This window comes from Rhinolophus sinicus, linkage group LG05 (genome assembly GCF_036562045.2).
Source record: "Rhinolophus sinicus isolate RSC01 linkage group LG05, ASM3656204v1, whole genome shotgun sequence".
NCBI lineage: Eukaryota > Metazoa > Chordata > Mammalia > Chiroptera > Rhinolophidae > Rhinolophus > Rhinolophus sinicus.
Genome location: NC_133755.1, coordinates 15,896,227 through 15,916,892, shown reverse-complemented (window position 1 = coordinate 15,916,892; position 20,666 = coordinate 15,896,227). Strand labels below are relative to the sequence as shown.

Sequence of the window (20,666 nt, the reverse complement as noted above, 5' to 3'; positions counted from 1 at the left end):
GCAGACAGCCTTTTTGCTTAAAAATGCCTATTTTTTAAAATTATAAATGAAATATATACCTGCAAAAAATTTTGAAATACGAAAATGAAGTAGACAGATGTTCTGCCAAAATCCCACCCCCAAGAGATTGGTAACATTTCAGGGACTATTCTTTGAGACTAATCCTATGAATATACAAATATCTCTAATTTCTAAAAGTATATCTGATTAATATAATCGGCTAATACTTGTTCTGATTTAACAAGTTTCTCTCATACGTTGTACATATAATAACTTCCAAGTGTGCTCCTGGGAAGGAATCCTCCTGCTTCTCTAAGTCCTGACAACTGGTCTTACACCGAACTGCAAGAAGGAGAAGATAACAAATGCCTGTCCATTTGGTACAACATAATCATCTGAGGGGTTTTTCTCTCTGCTCAGGAGATCACCCTTGGGTCTGACAGTGGGGTTCACGGTGGCCAACGCTTTTCACAGAGCCCCAGTTTTAAATGACTACACAATCTGCTCTATCACCTAAATGACAATCCCTAGTCAAAGTTCTGGAATAAAACACATAATTCTCAACAATTTTATAGCCTCTGAAGGGAAAAAGACAAGTATATGTAGTTATAATACAGTACAACAGAGGAATTCATAAAGGTTAAACACTAGTGTGAAGCGCCCCAAATGGGTGAAGAGATGGTTCCCATCGGGAAGGCTTCCTGGGAGAAGGCCACACTACACCTGAGCCGAGGCTGGGAGGACACGGAGCAGTAACTCTGGCTGAACAAGAGGCTGAAAGGATGTTCAAAACAGAGGAAACAGCTCAGAGGTTAAAAAAAAAAAAAGGAATCACTTTGTATTTACTTGTCATATTTGTGTTACATTTAACAGTGATAATTGTTTTTGAAAGCTTCAAGGAATTAGCAAAAAAGTAAGGAACTTACCCTAAAGGTGATGGAGATTACCTTGAAGGTACTATTTTTAAGCAGGAGAGTGACAAGATCTACTTTTACAAAGATCCTTCTGGCAGTGGGTGTGGCGTGGAAATTGAAAGCAAGGAGACCAATTGCAATGCTACTCTGAGAGCCTGAATTAAGCAATGTCAGTGGAAGTGATAGAAGAGAATGTGACAGAAGCAGAACAGACAGCATTTGGTCACCTTGCCACTGTGGGAACAAGCTTTTAGGGTAACTATTAATGACTTTAGGGTTCTGGTGGATAAGTACCTTTCTCTGACAAAGGAGAGTCAAGAGGGAAAAAATCTAGTTTTTTATTTTTTGACCTTTTTCTTTTAAACAGAAAGAGACAGATTATAAATTTAGTTTTAGAAATGTATTTGAAATGACAGGAATATTCAGATAAAGATGTTCAAAAGGCTGCAGGATATAATGAAAGGGAAGCTCTGAAGAGAGATCTTGGCTAAAGGTAGACATTTGTGATTTCAGGTACACATACAGTAAGTAGTATCATTTGCTTTTGTTTGTTTTTTGTTTTTAACTACAATCATCTTTTCTCCTTCCATGGACTATCTGATTTCCTTTGGGGAGTTACTTGTTACCCATTAAATAAAGTCTTGTGGGAGAATTACAAAAAGACAAACATGGCAGGAATATATGCATTCTAGCTGCAAGGCACTGCCCAAATGGGTCTTTCTGAGAGACCATTTGTATAGTTTCAGCTTTCTAACCTCCTTAAGATATCTTGATGTCAACCTATTTCCAAGCATGGTTCTGTGATATCCAAATAGCATTCCAATAAATACACAGTTACTTAATTTAGTCAGAATTGGTGTCTGTTGCTTGAATCCAGAGAATCCTAATTGATATTCTACACACACACACATACACATGTGTGCACACAAACATACGAATACATCATGTAGACTTAGACGTACATGAAAATAAAACTGCTCAGGAAATGTGCATAGCATTTTTTTTTTTTTTTAAAGAAGAGTCAAGGCCATAATGCTGGAGGACGTTAACTTTTAAGAGGAAGGTAAAGAAAGAGAAATGTGAGGAAGAGGCTGAGGAGCAGCTAGAGAAGGAGACGGTTCTATCAAAGGCGTCACAGGGTGAGTTTTAAGGAAGAGGGAGTGGGTAGTGGTATCACGAGCCATGCAGCTATGCAGGGAACGGTATAAAGTGAGGTAAGGAGGCCTGGATGCACATGAAGGGGTAGGGAGACCTCCATGATGAAAACAAGGTTTTTCTTGGTGAGCAGTGAGAAATAAGGAGTGTTAGAGCCAGATAATGCAAAGCTTTGAATAGGAGGCAAAGGAATTTAAACAGCAAAGAACAATGGAAAATGAGGAGGTTAAATGCCTGTACTGATGAATACTTATTATGGGCCAAGTAACAAACATGTGTTGAATAAACAAATTCTAATACCACTCTCTCTTTAAAGTATGAGGAAATTACCTCCAATACCTTCATTCTTAACTCATGCTACCTTTATTTTATGTTTAAAAAATGAGGGAGGAGGGAATAAATTGGAAACTGTATGGTGACAAATTCTCGTATTATGGTGGATGTTTGGTGATGTTTTAGATGTCTAGATCTTCCATACTGTGAAAGAGAACTTTCTGCAATGTTGGAAATGTTCTATACCTACGTTATCCAGTACGCCAACCATTAACCACGTGTGGGTCCTGAGCACTTTAAATATGGCTGGTGAGACTGAAGCACGGAGCTTTTCATTGTATTTAACTTCGAACGGCCACATGTGGCTAGTGGCTATCTTACTGCACAGTGCAGCTCTAGACTGCAGCCTGGAAGACTCAATGGACAATCTCCTGGTGGCTCTTCCACCGCCTCTTCACAGCTGCCCTGGATTAGATGCTGTCAAGTTTAGGAAACCAGAATAGGGTTGTGGGACAGAAAGGTTGTCCATGAGGCCACTTTGGAGTTCCTAAAAGTTGGTAACTTTATAAATAATAATATTTGCTCCTTGGAGAAAAGAACCTAAATACATTTCTGTTTTGAGTTTTTGGAATTTTTAATCTGGTGTGTTTTTTCATATTTGAAAATGCTTCCCTAATGACATTTAATTCATGTGTTATAATTTTCCTTTGATTCATAATGGTTTCAGGGTAATAATTTCAACAGCCAAAAAAAAAAAATCTTACTTTGTCATCTTCTTATACCATTTTTGGAAGGATGTTTTCCTGTCATTTTCTGTGAATTTTAAAGTGCTGTGGACTTTTCTCATACAGCAATAACAAATGTTTATATAAATTAAACTACTACTAGTAGTAGTATTCTGTCTTCAGTTGTGCTGTATTCAGATTGTGGATAATCTATTTGCTCTCCTTGCTGATTTCTGTGGTTTCTGAAGAATGTGTGGTGAAACTAGGATTTAAATGATTACCATCTTCCTACAGAACTCCAGAAATCAAGGCCCTCTATATCTTATACTTCTTCAGTATCTCAAATGACATTACATGCAGAAAATAAATTTAATAAATATTAATTAATTGAAAGGAGATACAAAGTCCTGAGGCCAGTTTTAAATTTAAGGCATTAAGAAGGCAGGTAGAACCCCCATAGAAAAACTAGAGACTATGAAAAGACTAGACTCCTAACATCCTGCAGAGCAGCGGAGATAAAGCCATAAGAGCCAGGATAAATCAAGTCGTCAGGAAGAGCCCAAATGTAACCAAGTAGTGGGATGGTGACAGGGACCAAGTAGGAGGAAGAGAGGGGTGGAAGTGGGAAATGAGCCAAAAGTACTTTTCTTTCTTTAACTTATTTTCCTCTAACAGCTTATATTAAACATTTTCAAAACACAGCAAAGTTGGAAGACTTTTATAGTGAGCATCTGTATGTCCACCACCTAGAGTCTACCATTAACATTTTTACTATACTTGTTACAGTACTGTTTCCAAAATGCAGTCATGTGCCATGCGATCAATTTAATGAGTTGTGAAAAGAATATAATAAAAAAAATGAGAGTTCATTACACTTGGTAGCTTCCCTCTCCCAGTTTTATGTGGATGCACTGGCTCAGAGAGTAGTTTCTATTCAGTTTCAATGACCAATGTCTTTTACATTTTACAATTCTAAAAAATATATGTTTGTTCCCCTAATAAAAATCATAAAAACCAATAGTCTAAAAAGTAACAAAGTACTTGTATAACTTAGAGGGGAAATAAAGAATTTAGATTTTGAGGTCGAGAAGTTGCTAATAGTCGAGTCAAAAATATTTAACAGCCTGTTAAAAGTACAGGAGTGGAGTATGGGAAGAGGTTAAAGCAAGAAGTACATATTTGGGTATCATTGCTAGAGGTGAAAGGTGAAGCAAAGAGAATACATGATTTTTCTGGAACCAGAAAAGCAAGAACTGAATTTGGGGAATGTTCTCATCAGCAGTGTTGGTAGAGAGAATTTTGGATAACAGAAAAACACAGAAATAGTTAGGGTAAGACGAAAAAATGTATAAAGTTAGAAAATAAAAAGACCTGTATAATTGAGTTGTTATGAAGACTTCACCAGAAAGGAGGGTCTTGAGGTACGATAAGGGAAGGAGAATTTATATAAAATATATGTTATATTCTTTATAGATATGAAATATAAATATATGTATATGAATACACATATGTATATAATAAACATATACATAAATAAAATTAGGCCTAGAGATAGAAAAGCATACACTGTGGGGAATAGTGTGTATATGCACATATATATGTGTTATTAAACATTTATGTCTGAGAGGGAACATTTAAGGTGATAAGCCTGCTTGGAAATAAAACATCTGTGTTGAGAATAGAGGGAGTACAGACTAAAGAGAAAAGGCAGGGGTGAAAACTACACAGTAATTACAAAGTAATTCCCATTTAAAAGTTCTTTACTTTAAAAAGTTTATAGAGGGTTGTTAAAATAGTACATTCTCTTACAATATTTACATAAACAACAAATTTTTTAGGAAACTTTTCAGGAAAACACTTCATTAAAGTGAGGCATCCCTATCAAAAGTGAAATTCTACAGTAGACAGGATGGATAGCACTAGCTCGCTAAATAATTCTATTTTATTTTCCCAACAAGTCCTAACCACCACAGAAATAAATGGCAAAGGCATACAATAGGTCTCATATTTTCATCTGACTAGAATGCCTTTATTAAAATTTCTTATGTTCATTATTCACATTTAATTCTGAAATAGTAATAACTGTCAAAATAGTTTCCAAAATAAAATGATTATTGAAGTTCTTTAAACCTTTACTTTGTTTTATAATTTATTAATTTAACATAAGACACAAAAGAAGATAAAGAAAAAACCAAATTGGCCAGAACAAAGATTTTGGTCACTTTCTGAGTTAATGAGAACAGCTACCTCTAAAAGAAGAGGTCCCAAGGATTCCTTTTCTATCACTCCTTGACTACTCGAAGAGATGTCTGATTTCTGTACTTCATCATCAGTTGTTGATTTCTCTATAATGAAGAACCAAAAAAGTCACACATCCAAAAAGCGTTCATTTCCATAATACCAAGTTTAAGAATATACAGATTCACCAAGTTTCAGATTCAAATAACATGTATTTATTATCTAGGCACTTTCACATTTAATCATAATTATATTCATTTTATGGACAATAAAATTGAGGGTCACAAAGTTTAAGTATGGTCCCAAATAATATAACTAATAAGGGGAAGTAGGACGATTTGAATTCTGATCTACCATGTCCACTGGTCCAATAGTTAAGAAAAATGGTACAAAATATAGCCTTTAAAAAAAGTCTAGGGGGCGGCCGGATGGCTCAGTTGGTTAGAGCACGAGCTCTCAACAATAAGGTTGCCGGTTCAATTCCCGCATGGGATGGTGGGCTGCGCCCCTTGCAACCAAAGATTGAAAATGGCCACTGGACTTGGAGGGCTGCACCCTCCATAACTAGACTTGGAGCTGATGGGCCCTGGAGAAACACACTGTTCCCCAATATTCCCCAACAAAATAAAAAAAATAAATAAATACGTAATGGTTATGTTAAAAAACAACAACAAGAAACAGGATTCCAAGATCCAGGGCAATTGCATTAAAAAAAAAAAGTCTAAACCAAAAGTTTTAAAGAAATGAACAAATTGCAATAGAACGATTATTTCCCCCATTATCCTTTTCTGATTTGATCAACCGCCATGAAGAGAGAGTGAAGATATGATTTTTCCATTTGTGAGTCTGCATGAAGTAGCTAACCTTCCACATTCATGTCATGATGATCTGATTGATAAAACTGTAACTGCTAAGTGATATGAAATTCTTTTGGGAGGTGATATTGAAATCATCCATCCATCATCTTAAAGCAGCATCGTACTTAAATAAAAGTTTCTAATCTCTCAGACTAGTTAGTTCACCAGAAGCCAAATATGGTATTATTGAATACAGATTCATTGTTTTACTTTAAAATATCAAATATTTCAAATATCAAAAAAAAAATACAGAAAATGACATAGCATACATTCACATAGCCACCATTCATTTTTCACAGATGTTAACGTTATTTGCTTTTGGTCTTTTCTCTTTAAATAAATATAATGCTTCAAATAGAGCTAAAGCTGCCATTTCTCCTCTGTCCGTTTTCAGAAGTAACTAGTATTCTAAGGTCAGCATAATATCTAAGCATGTTTTTATGCTTAAACTACATATGTATGATATATGAACAATATTTTGTGGGTGTAAAGTGGTATCTCATTGTGGTTTTGATTTGCATTTCTCTCATGGCTAGTGATACTGAGCATGTTTTTCATGTGCTTATTATTGGTCATTTGTATGTCTTAGGAGCAATGTCTATTCATGTGCCTATTTTTAATTGGGTTGTTGTTTTGAATGTTTAACTTTATAGCATCTTATTCTTGTTTCATGGATGAAATATCTTCCCTTTTGTCTCTGAGGGGCTATTTGCTTCTTCTAAATTTTCTTCTGCTCCCTGTGCTGTCTCTGCTTCCTCTGAATTCCCTTTTTTCTGTTTGTTTGCTTAGTTTGTTCTCTTTTTATAACAGGTTTTCCTCAAATATTTGGACTTTTACTCATATTAAAGAATGAGGAACTAAAGTTGGGACTGGCAGCTGGGTGAGGAATGGGAGCAAGGAGAGGAGCTGATTTTTTTTCATTTGGGAATCATTTTGTGTGTCTTTTCCTTTGGACTGTTCAAGTTCCCCAAAGGAATCCTACCACCTTCGGCTTAGGGGCTGAGACCAAAAAAGGGGCCACATGCCTCTGGTTGGCTCTCCACTTTACAGGCTCACAACACCAGTCTCTCCTGTCTGCTAAATCCGTTGTCACTAACTAGCCATTATCTAGCTTCTAAAATCTTAAAATCATATCACCAATCATTTTAAACATATTTGTTTATAGTCTTTTCACATTGCTGCTATTAATTTTAAGTTCTTTTTGGATCTAGTTCTTCTGTTTGTTATTTGTGCTCTTACTCACCACAGATTATTCCCTCATATGTTATATAAATTTTTAGTATAAAATCACCTTGTGTCAGATGCACTTTTTGGGAATCCTATGGGACAGGCGAGGGAGTGATTTGCTTTTGTTTCTGGTAGGCAACCAGGGGTTTTTGTGGTGTGGGGTCCCCGGGAAATATGGATATAAATATAAATCATAAAAATAAATCAAGGTTTTTTCCCCAGAGCCCAGGCACGGACAAGCTTACTATTCAAATGGAGGGATTTTCCTATCGCTGAGTGTCTTCAACTCTGTGCCAGAGCCTCAGGTCGGACACCACCATGTGTGTCTCCTGACTCTATGCCCAATGATACCGGTCCTATAACCTCCCAAGGCAAGTCGTTTTCAAGTGAACTTAATAAGCCATTTGTTGTAACAAGAAGGCTCTCAGATTTATTTTCTAAAATAAATAGTATCTAAACAAAAATGTTTCTTTAATAAAATTATGAAGTTCAATGTCATTTCTTAATAAAAAATAAAAATATCGATTGTCAATATCTTAATAACAATGCGGAAAGCCATGTTTTGTTTTATTTTTACCTTGTTCCATTCTCTTCATTAGCTGTATCTGATCGACTGTCTTCTTCAAAATCTTGCATTTGTCTGGTTTTACACTCAAGCTGTCAATGTCACTGATGTTTGCAGACAATAACTCAGCTAGCTCTTCTAAGTATTTATTTTCTTGCTCCCTGCGCCTCTTTTCAGTGCTGTCACACAAAGAAAATCCAGTTAGCATACATTTCTTCTACTATATTTCCTTTTCTGATCAAATATTTAATGTTTACACATTTAGAGAGATCCCTATTTTTATCCAGAATATAAAACCAGATTTAGGAAACAATTTCACATCTAAAAAACAGATATTACAAAATACCAAAGTGCGGAAAATAATTCTGACTAAAATACATAAAGAGAATGACTGATGTCACAGATGTATTCCTCAATGATGCATAGACATCGACTATTTTAATAACCAATGAATAGTAGATATTAAAAGGATGCAAACAGTACGTATACTGTTTGCATTTGGAATTATTTTATGTTTTAAATAATAACTCCTTGAAACAAAAATAAAATCTAAATTTTCAAATGCAAATAAGTTATAATTAGAAATCTAGTAAACTCTTGATTCTTATAATGATTAGACTACTTGTTGACCTCATCCAAAAGAAAAAAGGATCCATCCAAATAGTAAAAAAGAACTAATAATAATCAATAATTAGAGACAGGTACAGAGAACAAAATCTTTAATGTATAACTTTGTTCTAAAAAATTGAAAATACCACCTACTTATAAGTTTTCATAAATATAATAAAAATCACACTCGATTTGTCTGAAAGCAAAATAATGAGAACAAAGGATAACAGTGCAAACAACTAGCACCTTACATTCACTCAAATGTATTGAATGAATATTGTTTATTTTTGTTTTCCAGTGTTTACCCCGGCTTACTTAGCCAAGTCATCAGGCAATTTGCTTTATGTAACACATACAAAGACAGTGAAGTATTACTTTGAAATGAATTTTTCTATTACCAAATTAACATAAGAAAGATGGATCACAAGTAACTTTGTTTTATAAGCACCAATCAAAATCATTTGACTGCATGTAACAGTGGTTAAAAAAAAAAAAAAAAAAGAAGTGAAAAGGGAAAAATAGGTTGCTAAAAAGCTCATAATTGGCAACAATTAAAATACCATTTACTTTTCTTAATAAAAAGACTATAAAAGCGATAGCATTTACATAACATAGTAAGTTGAAAAACAATTCAACTAATCAAATGTATTTACCTACATAAAACAAACTACTTCTAAATGGTATACCTCCTAAAACAAATCCAAACTGTAAATCTGTAACAATCACACATTCTGTCTTTATCTTTTAAATCTTTCCTTAAAGAGTTAGTCCCATTTTACTTAGTAAAACTCATATAACTTCCACAGCAAGTACATGCAGCAAGGTATTCTGGCAAATTTCACGCCAACACATTGAAAACTAGGCATGAAGACAATGAGTTACGTACATTTTGATATATATAAGGTTTTAGAGAACTCCAGCTCTATCTACAACCTGATAGTGCTTTGGAGCACATCTGCTTTTATGTTAGAGAAACTAATTGATTTTAGACTTATTTAGTAGATTCAGTCTAAAGTATGATCTGTTTAAATCTATGGGTCTAAATTTCAATAAGAGTCCATTGGATTTACTTGATAGGACTCCCAAATCTGTTTTTGACATTAACTTCTGTGTAAAACTGAAGTGCTTGAAACCACTATAGAGTAAAAGAAAAAGAAAAAAGAAAGTGATAGAATAGGCAGGATAGGCAAACAGAGAGGTGACAGAGGAAGCAAGAAGCTAAAAGTAATGAAATGGTGAAGTGTCTATAAAATGACTTAAGAATGAGACTAGGAAAATCACCATGAAATGAAATAACTAATAAGCAAGGATGGAAAATGAGAGCAGATATATTCAAATAAAGTCAAAACTGAAGAAGAGGTGGAAATGACAAAAAAAATTCTACCTTAATGGAAAAAAATTCTACCTTATTTTAAAGGCTTTCTTTATTACTTTGGGCCACCTACATTTCTCCTCTCACTAACCCACTTTATTTCCATTTATATTGCATAGTTAATACTTCTATGAGTTAACTGCTTATGTATCTTTTTTTCATCAACGTGTTAGTTTTTCAACAAATGCTTCTATAGTCATTATGTGCCAGACAACCATGTACATTAGACTTAGCCCCCCATTAGCAGGAAAATGGAAAAGGAAACAGGCCATTATCATACTATGTGACAACATTGTAATACTACAGAAGCACACAGAGATGGCCCCTAGGCCTAGAGAATAAGATGTCTAAATTTAGTGGTTGGGAGAGATTGGTTTCCTAAAAGAAAAAAAAAACAAACTCTTCCATAGGTAAAAGTGAGAGTGAAAATGTCAAGTTAAAGAACCTATAAGTAGTTAGTATGGATGAACTACAGATGATAAGAAATACAAGGGCAGGAGATGAGACCCTGGCCAGATCACAAGGACTCTTTCAGGCCATGATGCAGAGCATGATACATTGCTTAAAAGTACAAATTCAAACTTCCTGTCATTTACTAGTTATGTAACACTGGATGAGCTACTTAACAACAATTTAACTTCTCTAAGCTTTAATTTCCGTATCTGTAAAACAGGGATAATGACATTAATTACCTCTTTGGGTTTTGTGAGGATTAAGCAGATGATACACGCAAAATGCTTGGCAAGAGTTCCTGGCATACTCTTATACTTGTATACTCGTATATTATCAGCTCAATAAATGTTATCTACTATCATCACTACTACTATAAATGTTATCTACTATGATTATGATTATTTATTTTCAGGGTAAGGGAGAGCTGAGAAGGGTTTAAGAAGAATGAATAGCATGACAGATTTGTAAGCTTCTTAAAGATGGAAAACACGTCTCACTTCACTTACATCCTTATAACATCACGCACATGGTGCTGGTTGAACAGTAGGCATTTACTAAGCACCTGTTGATTTGAACTAGAAATGTTACACAAGTATAAGGCACAGCTACCCACCATTTTAACATTAGCATTTTAATCCTCATTCTCTGAGAATAGTTAAGGAATGGAGAAGAGGTAACAGGAAGCAGATACAAGGCATCTTGCCCCAACAGACAATTACTGAGAAACTCTCCTATCCAGGGCTTCTGGACACAAGGCTGGCAATACCCTGAGGTCTAACATATGCTCTTTATGATTAATGAGTTCACAATCTGTTTGGGGAGACAGCATACAATAACAAAACCAAAAGAAACACACTACAAGGTCGTTCATGCACAAACTCAACCAGTTTCAAAATCACAAATTTTTAGTTTACCATATCAAAAATATAACTTTTGAAAAACTGAAGCCCTGAAGAAGGGCTTTACTTATCAACCTGAAGAAGATGTTTTCAAATATTTTTAAAGCAAACATACAAAGATAACTATCTCTAAGACATCTAAGAGAAAAAATATAAATTTCGATATTTGTGATGTGATTATGTACACACACACACAAAAATAAATCAAAGAAGACCTACATATAAACCATTAAAATAAATAAGGAAGTTTAGAACAATGGATGGATATGAGACCAATACTTCTAAATCATTAGCATTCTTATACATTAATAACTGCCTGTTAGAAAATGCAATGGACAAAAATGGTATCATTCCTAAAAGCAGTAAAAATTCTATGGTACCCTGGAATGTATCTAACTAAAGATGGGCTAGGCACTCATGGGGAAAATTGTAAGCTATTATTGAAGAACAGTGAAGACTTGAATAAATGAAAAGCCTTTATTTCCATAAAATAAGAACACTCTACAATCTAGAGTCGAGAAAATAAAAATGTCAACTCTCCCTAATTTCATCTCTAAAAGTAAATGAAATTCGAATCCCAATCCCAGCAGGATTTTTTTCAGGGGAAACTTGAAAAACGGACTCTAAAATCTATGTGGAAGAGTAAAGGGCCAAGAATCGGGAAAACAATTTGAAAAATAACAAGTGTGACTTGCCCTATCACCCCACATCAAGGCGATTGTCTTAAGAAAGTTCAGAACCAGATACCCATTACAAAGGGACTTGGTCTATAATAAAGGTAACAGCATGGAAACAAGGAAAGGATAGGGTCATAACCACTGATATTCCATGTGGGGGAAAAATCAGGTGCCTACATTATATCATACACAAAAATAAACTCCAGATTAATTCAAACTCTCAATGTGTATTAGGAAAAAATACACAAAACTGCATTAAAGGCATTGAAGTAGATGAAAAATTTCTTAAACAAGACCTCCTCAAAAGCTTGACACATGAAAACCTGAGTTTCTAAGGTGTGTCAGCAGACATTATAAATAGAGTTAAACAGACTGGGAGAAGTTATTTGCATCAAACACAAGCAAAAAAAAAGAGTATTAACCAGAAAATTAAAAATAACTCTTACAAATGAAAAGGAAAAGGACAGACAACCTAGCAGGAACATGGGCAGAAGACAACCAGGAAATTCACAGAAGAGGAAAACATAACGGACAATAAAAACAAAAATTATAATCAATCTATCTAGTTATCAGGAAAATGTACTTAAAACTATAACCCCACACCATCAGACTGGCAAAAAGTTCAAGTGAGGAGAAAACAGTGTGGGTAAGGATGTGAAGTAAAAAGGAACTCACAAAGCTTGTCATTTGAAGAACAATGTGGTAATTACCTAGTTAACACAAAAATGTGCACAAATCCTAAAGAAACTCTTATGTATAAAATAGGGAGTGTGCATGAGGAGGATGTTTGCAGTAGTGCTGGCTGTAAGAACAAAACTTTGTAACAGAAAGGTTGTTTATAGGGAATGTCTATCTGTAGAGATACGGATTTTTCAAATGTGGTGCATTCGTGTAATACAATATTAATCAAAAGATAACAGGACTGAATAAGTCTATGTATACTTATATTTCAAGACCCATGGTGAAAAAAGCATACTGTAGAGAAGTATATACAGAATTATAAAATATGTAAATTTAATATACATTCTATATTGCTCATGGGTACTTACATATATAATAATAATTATAATTATTATTATTATTTAATTTATTGGGGTGACAACTGTTAGTAAAATTACATAGATTTCAGATGTACAATTCTGTATTACATCATCTATAAATCCCATTGTGTGTTCACCACCCAGAGTCAGTTCTCCTTCCATCACCATATATTTGATCCCCTTTACCCTCATCTCCCACCCCCCACCCCCCATACCTTCTGGTAACCACTAAACTATTGTCTGTATCTATGAGTTTTTGTTTCTCATTTGTTTGTCTTGTTCTTTTGTTGTTTTTGGTTTATATACCACATATCAAAAATATGGAACGCTTCATGAATTTGCGTGTCATCCTTGCGCAGGGGCTATGCTAATCTTCTCTGTATCGTTCCAATTTCAGTATATGTGCTGCCGAAGCGAGCACACATATATAATTATTAACAAGAGATTGGAGGAATTAATTGCAGATAAAATAAATTTATTCATTAATTGTTTTACTTAGACAAGACTATTCAAATATGATAAAACATTAATAGAATACTAACAATACAGCAATATATTATCAATTATATGTGGTGAGTATATACAGTTTCCTAGTCCCTATCCTTTTAGAGATTTAAAAAATTTCCCCAAATAAAAAATTTAATGTAAAAGACATTAATTCTATTTATTTATTCTTAAGTTTTCCTTTAAGAGGAACTGACTTTGTCAATAAAGAAGAACATTAAGTTTGACAACACAAATCTGGATTGTATCTTGACATCAACATTCCTCCTCGCATTGATTATGAGTACTTGGGTTACCATCTCTCTGTAACAGTCTGAACTGGAAGAGAAATAGTCACTTTTCTTTCTCTAGCTTGGAGCCATGGCACTCTTCTGTTAAATTCCTTTCTGAATCTCCTTAGCCATAATTCTCTTTTAGCCTATTTAAGGTGATCATGTGCTTTATATTATACAAATATTTAATTCCACAAACAATCATTCTTTAGAATCCTGATATCCTAACATATTTCCTAGTTCCACTAATACCAGAATATTCTAAGCTAGCAGTTAAAGATGTATAATATGTTTGTTTATTCATTTGACAAATATTTACCGTGCCCTTATTATATGTAAGCCACGCACTGTGCTAGGAACTAGGGATAAAATGGTGAGAAAGTACAGACAAGGTCCTTACTCAATGGCAGCTTAGCGTGTAGTGGAGAAGCCAAGGGTTCATTCGATAATCACACAAAGTACTAAAATCTTGAAATTATGGATTCGAACTATAAAAATATGTGTGAGAGATACATGAAGGAGGGAGATTTGACATAACAGTTATGGAAGGAAGAGAAGACTCCCTTTAAGGAAGTAATGACTCAGCTGGCATCTGTAAGACGCATAGGTGTTGACCACAGGAAAGCTAGAGGGAGTAAGCTGGACTGAGGGAGCGGCATTTGGCAGGGCCCTGGGGAAGCAAGAGAACATGCTGAGTGTGAGGGACCCAGAGAAGGCCAGTAAACTTGGAGTAGATGAAACAGCTCTAAAGAGGCCATGAAAATGATAAAGCAGCTCTGCCAGAAATAGACTAAGAGTGTTCCTACCTTGATGCCAGTGTGTCACATGGCGATCCTTTTCTCTTATGTGAGTCTGGGTTAGCAGGGTCGGATGAACTGTCCCCGAGGCCACTCATGTTGAAAAACTTCACACCTAAAAATAAAGGACAACAATAAGAAATCTACCCTGAAGAAATGACCTACCACAGGGGAGGAGGACACCCCGTTAGAAAATATGTAAACACTGCAGTCTCTCAATGAATCGACAATTAAGCCAACACAACAGCATTTCTGTCTACACAAAAGCACAGGAGGCCCAGCTATTTAGTGTTTTTACTATTTCTTTCCTGTATCTACAAAATCAAATTAATAATCCTTTATGAAATCACAGATCAGTTAGCATAAAAATATTGTTGGAATGAAGAGAAACTGAGATATTTTGTCAAACAGGAAAAAAAATCACTTTCATATGTAAATGTAAAAACTGAACGTATAAGTGGGAATTAGAGAAATTATTTTTTATATTTATTTATTTTAGACTCTACTTTGAAAAGGGTTTAAAACATGCAACTCATAAGGTTTGGATTTTATATTCATAAGAAAATAAATAATATATATATGATTCAAGTTAAAGCAATGGACTAGATTTTGTACTTACTAACTGAATTCTATACTCCTAACCTTGTGTTTATGTAGTTAAGCGACAAAGATCAAATGTTTACTTATGTTAGGACCTCGGTCTAAATGCCAGAGAACACAGTCATTTCTCCTCACACGCTGGCCAGGTCTCTCTCTCACATGTTGTGCCAGCGGGCGACTGCACTTAAAGATCCCCTCTCATCTGTCCGTATCAACCACTATTCTCTGTAGAGTCCCTAGTGAAATGCAGAATCCGATCCCTGATCTCATACTTTATAACTACTACCTTTTGGATTTTATCAAGGCCAAATGACACACTTCTCCATTCTCTTCCAATCCATCTACCCTTGTTAAACGGGAAAAACCTTTAACTTTTCCTTAAATTCTAAAACTATTAAAACAACTACAGCACTACATGTTGGCAGCCCATTGGTAAAGTTTATTATAAAGAATGTTGAGATTTGTAAGAATTGCTCACATGGCTTTAATCAATGTGTCTGAGTAAATCCTTTTTCTCTAGTCCTAAATCTTACTCTGTCTCTAGCACTTTCTCAATACCAAAGATTGTCATATCTTCTTTTGGTGTATAAATAATACTTAAAATTCTAATCATAAATTTATTATTTCAAGGAACCAAAAAGGCACATTTCTGACTTCTCCATATTAGAAGTGCAGTTTGTGAAAATTTCCAGCTCCTAGGACTGCACTCTTATAGTTATTTTTTACTCTTCTCTTTTACTCTTCATTTCCAAATAGTATCCACGTCCTGTTAATTCTCCCTTAACAAGAGATCTTAGATTGTCCCCCCCTTCATTCTCAGATACAGTTATGACCCTAGTTTGGAACTACATACCTCATTCTAGATTAATGCAGATCCATTTTTATCCTGTTTCCCAATTCCAGTCACTCGTACTTCTAATCTGTCCTATAAACAGCAGCAAAACCATTCCTGCTCAAATGTCATTTTCAAAATATCACTTTCCTGATGAGGAATCTACCGGATCCCGCTACTGGAGCATGGGGGTCAAATGCCTGGGCTTTGGGGTCAGAAAGGCCTTGCTGAAGTCCTGGCTTAACCACTGCCTACCTATTCTCGGACAATGTGCATAATAATCTCCTTAAACCTTATTCCTCTCATCTGTAACATAGGGGTAAGAACTATACTCACCTCGCTTTAGATTTGTTGTGAGAATTGAATGAAATAGCACATGTAAAGAGCACACAATAAATTCCTGAAGAACGCTGGCTACTGTCATTATCTCCCTTTTAGACAGAGAACTCAATGAGGGACAGGGTTCACTCAGTGGATAACTCATCCCGTAACTCTTCATCGATAAGTATAATGCACACATTTCATTCCTTCATTCATTAGTGCGCAACATCTGCTAACTCTTATTATTATTTCACTGGACTGCTTAGAGTACCATTTGAAACTGTCTCCTTCTGGAAACATTGCCATCATTGTCGTCTGTAATCCCACACTTCCTTCATTTTCTTAACAAATAAATCAAGCATCTATCATGCATCAGGCACTGTGCTAGGAGCCAAACAAATAGTGAAGAGAAAAACAGGTTCCTGCCCTTGCGAAGTGGGAGACATAAACAAATAAAACACAAAAATAATATGTAATTTTAAATTGTGATAAAAGTTATAAAGGAAAACAACAGGGTTCATAGAGAATAATAACAGAGGAGACCTAATTTTAATTGGGGGATCAATTGAGGCTTCTCTGAAGAATGGATATTTTTAAGCCATGGCCTAATGGGTTAGAATTAGTGTGGTTTCCTTCTTACCTTATTCTCAGTAATTTTTGCCGAATTGGGGGGCGGGGGGGCGGGGAGGCGGCAGAATTCTTCATGGTTCTAATGTTCTAGGCCTCTTTTTTATTCCATACTATACATTATTCTGGGTGATATCATTCAACATGGTTCCAAAAAAAATCTCTGTACGGATTACCTCCAAATCTCCATCTCTAGCCCAAATCTCCTGGGTCTCATACCCACAATCCAACTCACCAGATACCTCCATCCAGATGTCACACAGGCACTTCAACTTTCCAAAATGAACTTAACATCTCTTACTCATGTATTTTTTTCTCTTAGTTGGTACATTGGTGCCTTCTCTCATACCCCCCATTGAAAGCAAATACCAAAAATTTGTCAATTTTTATTTCCTACATATTTCTAAAATCCATCCCTTCCTTCTATTTTCTCATCATCTCTTGCTGGACTACTGAAATAGCTTCCCAGATGGTCTCCCTGAGCCACCAGAACAGGCTATCAAAAATGTAAGTCTGATCATGTCAGTCTCTTGCTTAAAACCCTTCACTAAATTCTCACTGCCCACAGAACAACATTCAATCTCCTTAACATAATACAAAGTTTATATCAGCACTCATCTGTGTATCTATTACAGAATTTGGTGAATGAGTCACCAAACACCTGTCCAATAAAGTGTTTATAGGACATATGTATTATATGTTGTATACTACATATAATCTCTATACACACACATATAGATTATATATATTAATTTCAGTTTCAACCCCAAGGAAAGGACTTTAAAAATAAAATCCTTGGTAAAATAATATCCCATGGCTCCACCAAAGGTAAATAGTAGTCAGAAAACTTAAAATTGATCTCAATGTGGACAGCTCAACTTAATTTAGCAAAAAATATTTAATGAGCTCCTACTATATGCCAGACTCTGTTCTAGGTACTGGGGATACAGCTGTGAATAAAATTTACAAAAATCACTGTCCTCACAGAGCTTCATTCTATTGTGAGGGAAAGAGACAATAAATAAAATTATTAATAAAAGTCAAAGAGTATATTAAAAGGTGATAAGTGCTACAGAGAAAAATGAGGCAACAATAAAGGCTTAGGTGTATGGAAGGACAGGGGCAGCCATTTGATGTACCGTGTTTCCCCTAAAATAAGACCTAGCCAGAAAATCAACTCTAATGCGTCTTTTGGAGCAAAAATTAATATAAGACCCGATCTTACTTTACTATAAGACCGGGTATAATATAATATAATACAATACAATATAATATAATATAATATAATAGCGGGTATAATATAATATAATATAATACCGGGTCCTACATTAATTTTTGCTCCAAAAGATGCATTAGAGCTGATTGTCCGGCTAGGTCTTAGTTTTGGGGAAACACGGTAGGTAGTTTGGAAAAATCTCACTGAGAAGGTGAGATAAGATCAAAGCCTGGAAGTAGGTGGAGAGCAAATATCTGGGGTAAGGGGTAAGGCCTTAAGGTCAGAATGTCACTATGCTTTTTGAGAAACAGGAAAGAGATCATTGTGGCTAGAACAGGGGAGTGAGGAAGTAGGAGATGAGATCAGAGAGATAATGCGAGGCTACATCATGTAAGGCCTTGAAAACCATTTTAGGGACTGTAGCTTTACTCTGAGTGAATTAGGCAATTGTTGAAGGGTTAAGAAGGAGGAATGAATGACAAGTTCTGATTTTCATTCTAAGATGCTCTCTGTGAAGGATAAGTACAATCTTTCTCATCTCAGTAATTTGGTATCTAAGTCTCCAACTGCTAAATTGACATTTGGATATCCCACTGTCACCTCAAACTCAAAATGCATAAACATGATGGACTTTTAAGTTCCAGATTTCTATTCATGATAAATAAATGAGATGAGCTGCATTATGGATTAATGTCATCATCAAAAAACATTTGTTAAACTTCATGTCAAGAGACAGAGGAAGGACCTACATCAGGAAAATAATTACAATTGAAGGTGGACAGCCTCAATGCAAAGATAAATACACCAGACTGGGCAAAAACAACCATCACAACAAAAAGAGGTCGAAAGACCCAACATGGTCTTGTTAGAATCCACTCTGAAACCAGACACAAAACAAGAATAATCAGCTAAGTGATATATTACTGTAATTAATAAGACTGCTACCTTCTTTTCCGATGGAGATCCACAGAAGCATAAATGAGGTTAACCAAACATCACAAGTAAAGAAGTCACTCAATTCTATTTTCACATAGAAATAAAGTGGAAATATTTTTAAGTTTATTAATAGAAAAAGTGAAATTAGGCAATACATTTATAATAGTGAAAAAGCATCAACGCTAAATGTTTCAACAAAAGTAGAAATAAGAGAGAAGACAATGATGAACAGGGAAGAAAATGAAAGCTAAGACGTTTGAGTTTGCTAAAATCCAAAATGAAAGAGTTAGCTAACTCCTACCTCATGCTCAGGGGTCACCTCTTGTTTCCTTAGCTGCCCACTTCCTCTGCCTCCAAAGAGGTTAGGTCATACCCATCTGAGAATTTACCCATCTGGAATTCTACTGGCTCTCAGAATACTCCTGGGCATCTATTTCTTATTATAATATGCTGTGAATTATAATTCTGTTGTTTCTCTCCCTTTCTAGATTGTGAACTCAAAGCCAACTGGATCTTTTTACTGTACATCCAATATCTAACATGATGCTTACAAGATAGAGAAGCTAAAATGGGTGATGAATCAGAAGTGACTAAGTTGTTCCACTAATACAATATTTACAATTTTAAAAGGACATTTAAGATTTTTTATGGTTAAAATCTTTTGTGAATCTTTCATAATGCTTTGGAATTCTTTCCTATAATTGAGAAATTGAGCTTTCTTGAAATCCTTGTTCCCGTTTCACTGGGGAGAAAAATGACCTTCTTGGTCTAGAAATTGGAGAACACCTCTTCTAATTTTGAAAAGATAAATATCTACTATTTTGGAGAAACCTCCTACACTATTTCATAGTATTGTAGAGACACAAAGACATGTTACAGGTATATAACTATAAACATAAACAATACAATCTCACAGAATGGATAATTTTTTCCCCCTTCTTCTGCCTCCCCCCCAACTCCGGTTCAAGCCATTGTTTCTCAGTCTATTGTGTAGGACACAGCTCCCTGGCCCATGCTGGTATTTATGAGCCTTGCGCTCCCCCTGGTTGAGGCAGTCGGCGTCAGTCGGTGGTTGGCCGCTCACAGCAGCTCACGGCAGCTCTCGCTGGCTGCCAGCCACTCACGCTGCCACTGCCGCTCCTGGCAGCACACAGCAGCTCACGCCCAATACAGCAGCCCAGCTCCAGGGAGAGCCATTGTTCACGGTCTTAGCTGTAGAGGGCGCAGCTCACTGGCCCATGTTGGAATCGAACTGATGACCTCGGTGTTAGGAGCATGGCGCTCCCACCACCTGAGCCACCAGGCAGGCCCCAGAATGGATAATTCTGAGCAAGAACTAAATTTGTAATTTAAAAGGAGATTCCCCATACTGACTGTGCTACCATGCGACTACTGGCTGGAGCTGAACATCTGCTAAATTTATCTGAGATTCTGGGGCTGAGGAGACCTCACACAATTAGAGAGCAGCCACACACGCTGGCCTACCAAAAGAAGAGCCAATGATAAGAAGCTAGGATATAGCTACCAACAATTTGCTGATGATATGATTCTGGTATG

The 20,666-nt window shown here is 35.6% G+C and overlaps 1 protein-coding gene and 1 non-coding gene across 6 annotated transcripts in view; both read right to left on the bottom strand.

Annotated features, from left to right (window-relative positions):
- NCOA1 (nuclear receptor coactivator 1) overlaps positions 1-20,666 on the bottom strand; it is a 214,645-nt gene that overhangs the window by 69,207 nt on the left and 124,772 nt on the right. For all 5 annotated transcript variants that reach the window (XM_019712751.2, XM_074331761.1, XM_019712754.2 and 2 more), the window contains 3 exons: positions 14,587-14,692; positions 7,967-8,133; positions 5,315-5,412 (listed from right to left, as the gene is read on the bottom strand). In XM_019712751.2, the coding sequence (XP_019568310.1) occupies positions 5,315-5,412; positions 7,967-8,133; positions 14,587-14,675 (354 nt within the window). In that variant the 5' untranslated portion in view covers positions 14,676-14,692. The remainder of the gene's footprint in view (positions 1-5,314; positions 5,413-7,966; positions 8,134-14,586; positions 14,693-20,666) is intronic.
- Positions 13,319-13,425, bottom strand: LOC141572027 (U6 spliceosomal RNA). The gene has a single exon (XR_012497038.1). It is a non-coding gene; the product is annotated as a U6 spliceosomal RNA (small nuclear RNA).